The sequence below is a fragment of the Sorex araneus genome, chromosome 9 (assembly GCF_027595985.1).
Source record: "Sorex araneus isolate mSorAra2 chromosome 9, mSorAra2.pri, whole genome shotgun sequence".
NCBI classification, from domain to species: domain Eukaryota; kingdom Metazoa; phylum Chordata; class Mammalia; order Eulipotyphla; family Soricidae; genus Sorex; species Sorex araneus.
The window spans coordinates 11,183,844-11,190,091 of record NC_073310.1 but is presented as its reverse complement, the minus strand read 5'-3'; the positions used below and the strand labels follow the sequence as shown (position 1 = coordinate 11,190,091).

Here is a 6,248-nt window from a genome sequence, read left to right as displayed (position 1 = left end):
CTGAGGGCTGCCCCGGAATGGCAAGATGCCAGGCTGGCATGAACGGTGCGACGCTGGGGGCAAGAAAACTAGGGCAGCGGGTGGCGGGCGGGGGAGCCCGCCGGCCTGACCCTGAGTTGTGCTCAGGGAATGTCACGCACGGGGGAACCGGGGCGTTGAGTCTCTCCCAGCTCAGCACTCCCAGCAACACGAGTTCAAGTTCCAGGCCGTCCCCAAGGCCCACGACGCTCAGGGTCGAGCTCGGCCCAGTGTTTGGGGGCAGGTAGAAGCCCCTCCCCCGCCAGGGGCAGGGGGCCCGAGGTCCTTGTCGCCTCCTCCCGCCGCAGGCCTGCAAGCGCGGGCCCTGGGAGGCGGCCGGGGCTACTGGGACGAGGAGGCCATCTGCGTGGAGATGAACGTCTCGATGACGCCGTGGTTGGAGGGCAGCAGGTGGCTGTGGCCGGGGGCGGGCTCGGAGCTCTGGTATAGCACCAGGCTGCTGGACGACACTGTGGGGACAGGCACGCGCTGGTCGCCCGGCCCCCCGCCTCTCTTTCACCCCTCCCCGCCATTCTCTCTACCCCAGGCCAGCCTCTGCGTCCTCTCCCGGACCCAAAGAGTTTTAGCAGGAAGCCCCCCGTCAGTGGACTAACTGAAAGGCTTTCCTGCCTTAGCGGCCGGTGCGATAGTACAGCAGGTAGGGCGTTGGCCTCGACATGGCTGGTCGAGGCTTGATCCCAGCTTGATCCCTATGGTCCCCTGAGCACTGCCAGGAGTAACTCCCGAGTGCAGAGCCAGGAGTAAGCCATGAGCATCACCAGCGGTGCGCGCCCCTCCCCCCGCCCCCCCAAAAAAATCGGGATTCTGGGCCTGGCTGGTCTATCCTGACCCACATCCAACGTGCTGGCTGCACCGCGGTGTAAGCGAACCCCCTGAGCACTCGTGTTCTCTCTGGTTCTGGGGGATTCTGAGTCAGAAGGTTGGAAGAAGGGGCCGAGTGGGAACCGAGGTTCCAGGCCAGGCCCTGGGTCAGGGGAGGGGCTCCGAGAGCGGAACTCCAGGTCCCTTCCCCGGCTCTGCTGGATTCGAGCCAAGGATACAGATCTGGCCCCGTCACCTGGCAGTTGTTGGAGACCAGGTGGAGCCCCTCCTTGAGGATCCACTTTCGTGACTGACTGGGCTGAGGGTCCCCGTCCCAGCCTGGAACAGGAGCCCCTGTAACCGGCCCTGCAGCCAGCGCCAGGGGTCACCGGCCTGAAGTCCCTGGCCCAGCGGCGACCCTAAGTGGTCCTCCCCACCCGAGCACTCACCGGTGGGGCTGGTGCTGAGCCGGGGCGCCGTCTGCAGGTGCTGCAGGCCCGCGGGCTCCTGGCTGGGGAGGGGGAGGGCCTGGGACGCCGGTGTGTGCAGGCCAGACTCGCTGGAGGCCTCCGTGTCCGAGGCAAAGACCTGTGCGGGCAGAGCAGTGTCCTGAGCCCCCAGGGCGGAGCTCCCGGGGGCCGACCAGAGCCCGGGTGCCGGGGCCGGGGCCGGCAGAAGCCTTACCTGCTTGGTGGGCGTGAGGCTGGCCAGGGCACTCAGGTTGGTGGAGTCGGCGATGAGCATGGTCTGCGGGAGCAGGCCCGTGTGTGTGTACTGGGCCACCTCGGACTTGTGGCTGTAGAGGGCTGGCCGGGGGGAGAGGGGGGTCAGACACGGCATCAGGGCGCTGGGCCCCAGGGTGGTGGCTGGGGTCTCCGGGCTGGTTCCAGAGGGTGGCAGAACTCTGTTCCCAGCTGCAGGAGCCCCTCAGCGTGGCCTGGGAGAGGCCTGAACCCAAACGCAGCCCCTCCAATCACCTGGGCATGACAGGTCAGGAGGCCAGGGGGCCAGGGGAGGGCCTCTGGGAGGACTGAGCGGGCCAGAGGGTGGCGACACCTCCGTCTCCACGACCCCCCTCAGCCCCTGCACACACAGACACATGTGCAAATGCACCAACACATGCACACAGGCCCTACACATGTGCACAGACACGCACAGAGGGGGCACCTCAGCAGAACCCAGCAGCCCGTCAGCCCCTGTGTATACCACACACACACACAAACACACGAACACACATGCAAACACAGCACGTGTGTGCAAGCACACCATGCGCATACACAGAACATACAGGCTCCAGCAGACAAGGCTGGGAACTGCATTTCCACACAGACTCAGCCACACTTTCTGCTAGACACAAACACGTGGCCGAGGACAGAGTCGTCCCTTCAGCCCAGGGACACTCACAGGTGCCACTGAGGTGTGAAAGGGCACAACCTCCCGCCTCGCCTTTGTTGGCACTGCCAGGCCCGCCCTTCTTGCTCCCTAACCTGAGTTCTGGGGTGAGGGTTAGGGCCCGCCAGGGGATTCTTAGAAGGGGTGCGCCCCCTCCCACATCGACAGACTCCCAGACGTGCACACACGTCGCACATCCTGGCCCACAGCCACGGAAGTCCTCCCCCCACCCCCCCGACAATTCCCCAAGTGCACAGAGCGCCCCCCCCCTCACTGGCCGCCCACTCACCGTGCGGGCTCTGCAGCTGGGCCATGGTGGCCATGAAGGGGCTCTGGGTCACGTGGCTCTGCACGGGGGGCATGAGCGGCTGCTGGTAGGGCGGGTGCAGCGGCTGGGAGAACTGCACGGGCTGCAGTGTGGTCAGGCTGCTGCCCATGCTGTTGATGACCGGCACGCTCTGGGCCTGCGTGGAGGCCAGGCCTGTGCCGCGGGAGGGACAGGAGTCAGCCTGGCCGCCCCAGGCCCAGCCCACCCAGACCCCAAGAGTGGGGGACCGACAGTTCCGCCTCCCCCTGCTCCCCAGGGCCCAGACCCCACCTCACGCTGTGACCTGCCACTCACGGGGCCCGCACAAGACTTCCTGCCCCCAGTGCTCCCGGCTCATTCTGTGGCCGTGGGTATGTGAGACCAGGGGCCCCGTCCCCCTGCAGTGCCACGGCCCTGAAGCCGGGCTCTCTCCTCTCCCCACAGCCTCCCGCTTAGCTTGGATAGGGGCTTCTGCGGAGGAGGCCCCACGGTCTCGGGATGGAGAGAGAAGGGGCGTCAGAGGTTAGAATCTGACCCGACATGGTCCCCGACACTGCAGGGCCCTTGAGCCTAAGCACTAAGCCACCAGCTTGATTTTCTGAGATTCACCGGGAGTGGCCCTGGGCCCCCTGGAGGTCCCTCCAAAATGATAATGAAACTCAGAGAACTTCAGTCCGCCCTCCCATGTCTTAGGAGGTGCACTAGGTAGAATAACAAACACATGATTGGTTAGGTGTCCTCCCGTGCCTCCCACCTGAGAGGCTGAGGCTCTGTCCTTTCTGGTCACTCACGGAACCCTTATCAACCGCAGTGTCTGGCACAGAGCAGGCTGCCAGTGCAGGAGTGAGTCATGAGTAAGTGAATTGTGGGTGAATAAGTGATTGAGTGAGTGAATGAGCATGTGAGTAACTGAGTGAACAGGTGAGGGAGCAGCTGAATGAGTGAGTGAGCATGTGAGTGAGAGAATGAGCATGTGGGCTAGAGAGTGGGTGAGAGAGTGAGCGTGTGAGTGAGTGAGAAAGCAGGTTAGAGCATGAGAGAGAGCATGGAGGGAGGGAGGGAGTGGAAGGGTGTGTGAGTGGGTAGGTGAGTGAGTAGATGGATTGGTGATTGAGCAAGAGTGAGTGGGTGAGTAGGTGAGGGCATGTGGGAGTGAGCACGGGAGTGAATGAGTGAATGGGTGGATGGGTGGGTGGGTGAGTGGGTAAGTGAGCATGTGAGTGAGTGGATGGGTGGGTGTATGAGTGAGTGAGTGGATGGATAGGTGGGTGGGTGAGTGATTGAGCATGTGAGTGAGTAAGCATGTGAGTGAGTGAGTGAGTGAGTGAGTGAGTGAGTGAGTGAGTGAGTGAGTGAGTGAGTGAGTGAATGATCATGTATGAGTGAGTGAGTGATCATGTATGAGTGAGTGAGCTTGTGAGTGAGTGAGTGAGTGAGTGAGTGAGTGAGTGAGTGAGTGAGTGAGTGAGTGAGTGAATGAGTGAAGTATGAGTGAGTGGATGGGTGGGTGAGTGAGTGAGTGAGTGAGTGAGTGAGTGATCATGTATGAGTGAGTGAGCTGGTGAGTGAAAGTGAGTGAGCTTGTGAGTGAGTGGGTGAGTGAGTGAGTGAGTGAGTGAGTGAGTGAGTGAGTGGATGGGTGAGTGAGTGAGTGAATGATCATGTATGAGTGAGTGAGTGAGTGAGTGAGTAAGTGAGTGACTGAGCTTGTGAGTGAGTGAGTGAGTGAGTGAGTGAGTGGATGAGCTTGTGAGTGAGCGGGTGAGTGAGTGATTCCCACTCCAGCTCCCGTGGGAGTCCCGTGAACCCGCCCTCCACAGCTGCCCCATCTCCACCCACTTACCAATGACCAGGGTGGAGGCCCCGGTGTTGGTGAAGGTGGGCCCCAAGGAGGCAGGCTCCCCCGGCCCGATGGCCATCACCCCGGGCAGCGAGGCCATGATGAGGTTCTGGGGCTGCTGGTTGAGGCCCGGGGACGCCTGCTCCAAGCTGTGTAACGCTGTCAATGTGCTGACCGGGGGCAGGGGACCGCCGGTGGCAGAGACCTTGGAGTGGAAGCAAACTGAGTGAAGGGGGGGAGGAGGGCACACAGACTCCCGAGTGACCCGTCCCAAAGTGCTCAGGCGAGTCAGGAGGGGCCGGGCAGGGGACACGCACCAGCTTGGCTTCTGTGCTCAGCAGGCTGTGACTGGGCTCCAGGCCCGTGGGGGACACTTGGTGCAGGGGCGCAGACACTGTCACCAGCGGCCCCCCAGTGCTGGAAGGCACCTCTGCTCCCTCACTGGTAGTGGGCGGTCCATAGCGCACCCCTGGAAGGAGAATCACATCAGCCTCAGCACCCCCTGTTCTGCCCTTGCTCACCGGCCTGCCTCCCCCTCATCCATGGGGTGGTCTCTTGGGCAGAACGGCCACTTCCAGCCCACCCTGGCTTCCAACCCTCCAAAGCCAGAGTGGTAGTGGATGAACCCCGGGACCCCCACAGCCCAGTGCTCGGCCTGACACACAGGAGGCGCCCACGAGCCTGCGGGGACCAGGCCGAACCCAGGCTAGTGAAATTCAACTGCAGGCCACGGGAAGCAAGTGAAATGAGTTGAATGAGCCCGGATGCGGGGACCAAAAGTGGATCTGAGCTAAATCATGATGGGATGAGGTGGATGGAATCGAATCCCTTCAAATCGCGTTAGGAACTGAATTCCCTGGAGTCACGTTTATTGCAACGGAATCAACTTGACGAGAATGGGACTGGATTAAGCCGGGTATGGAGTTCAGATCGATGACTTGAGTCACCATGAGCTGAACAGATTGAGCTGAATGGGATGGAACGAAGGGGATCTGCCCGTCATTGAGCTCACCGGGATCCGGCGTGGACAGAGGGGACACAGGCCTGGTCGAGTGGGCAGGACGAAATGGGTGGGACGAGCTAAGGGAGTTGAGTGGTCAGTGGAGTGGAGGATGGGGTGATTGCTGACCGCCCGTGCTCCCCTCTGCCCCCATGGTCCTCTGTCCACAAGGCACTCACCATGGACCTTACTGGGGGACAGGGTGGCCGGGGCCAGGCCCGGGGAGCTATGGGCAGGCAGCGCGGGGCCGGGACCTGGCCCCGGGGGCGTCCCCGTGTAGGTGTCCATGGCCAGCTTGTGGCGAAAGGCTTCTTCCTTGCGCCGGTTGGCAAACCAGTTGTAGACACGCACCTCGGTGACGAGGTTGGAGCCCAGCCCCTGGGCCTGTGACGGCGACACTCCCCGCTGGATGCACTCAGCCCTGCGGAAAGACCTGGGCTCAGAGGGGCCTCGCTGGGCGGGGGGTGGGGGGGATGCGGCAGGCTCGGCTCCGTGCCCTCGAGTTGGAAGCTGACAGATCTGGGCCCTGGTTATTTATGGGAAGGTCGGGGAGGGGCTCATTGCTGGCAGGGTTCGGGGGACCCTACAGGATTGAACTGGATCGGGCCACAGGCCAGGCAGACGCCCTCCCCACTGTGCTGTCATCTCTCAGGCCCAGCTCTGGGTTCCGACCCCAGTCCTGCTGCCTGGCCTTGCCCGAGTGTCTTGGCCTCCCTGGGTCCTTCCACTCGCCGAGAGCCCCGTGGGCGGGGGGGGTGGGGGGGCTGCATCGAGGGTCCCCAGAGAGGCTCATCGAGGGCAGAGTGGCAGGGCGGGGGGCCGGGGCTCTGGGTTCCTTCTGGGTCGAGAGCAGGAGCTGGGGGGCCCTC

At 62.9% G+C, this 6,248-nt stretch overlaps 1 protein-coding gene across 3 annotated transcripts in view; it reads right to left on the bottom strand.

Annotated features, from left to right (window-relative positions):
- Positions 1-360: 360 nt before the first annotated feature.
- The window catches only part of HNF1A (HNF1 homeobox A), an 18,843-nt gene continuing 12,955 nt past the window's right edge, over positions 361-6,248 (bottom strand). The window contains exons 4-10 of one of the 3 annotated variants that reach the window (XM_004615497.2): positions 5,559-5,800; positions 4,697-4,848; positions 4,383-4,584; positions 2,522-2,713; positions 1,525-1,646; positions 1,290-1,449; positions 361-488 (exon numbers count right to left, since the gene is read on the bottom strand). In XM_004615497.2, coding sequence (XP_004615554.2) covers positions 361-488; positions 1,290-1,449; positions 1,525-1,646; positions 2,522-2,713; positions 4,383-4,584; positions 4,697-4,848; positions 5,559-5,800 — 1,198 coding nt within the window. The remainder of the gene's footprint in view (positions 489-1,289; positions 1,450-1,524; positions 1,647-2,521; positions 2,714-4,382; positions 4,585-4,696; positions 4,849-5,558; positions 5,801-6,248) is intronic. The other 2 variants (XM_004615498.2, XM_055147368.1) reach the window with 2 other exon arrangements.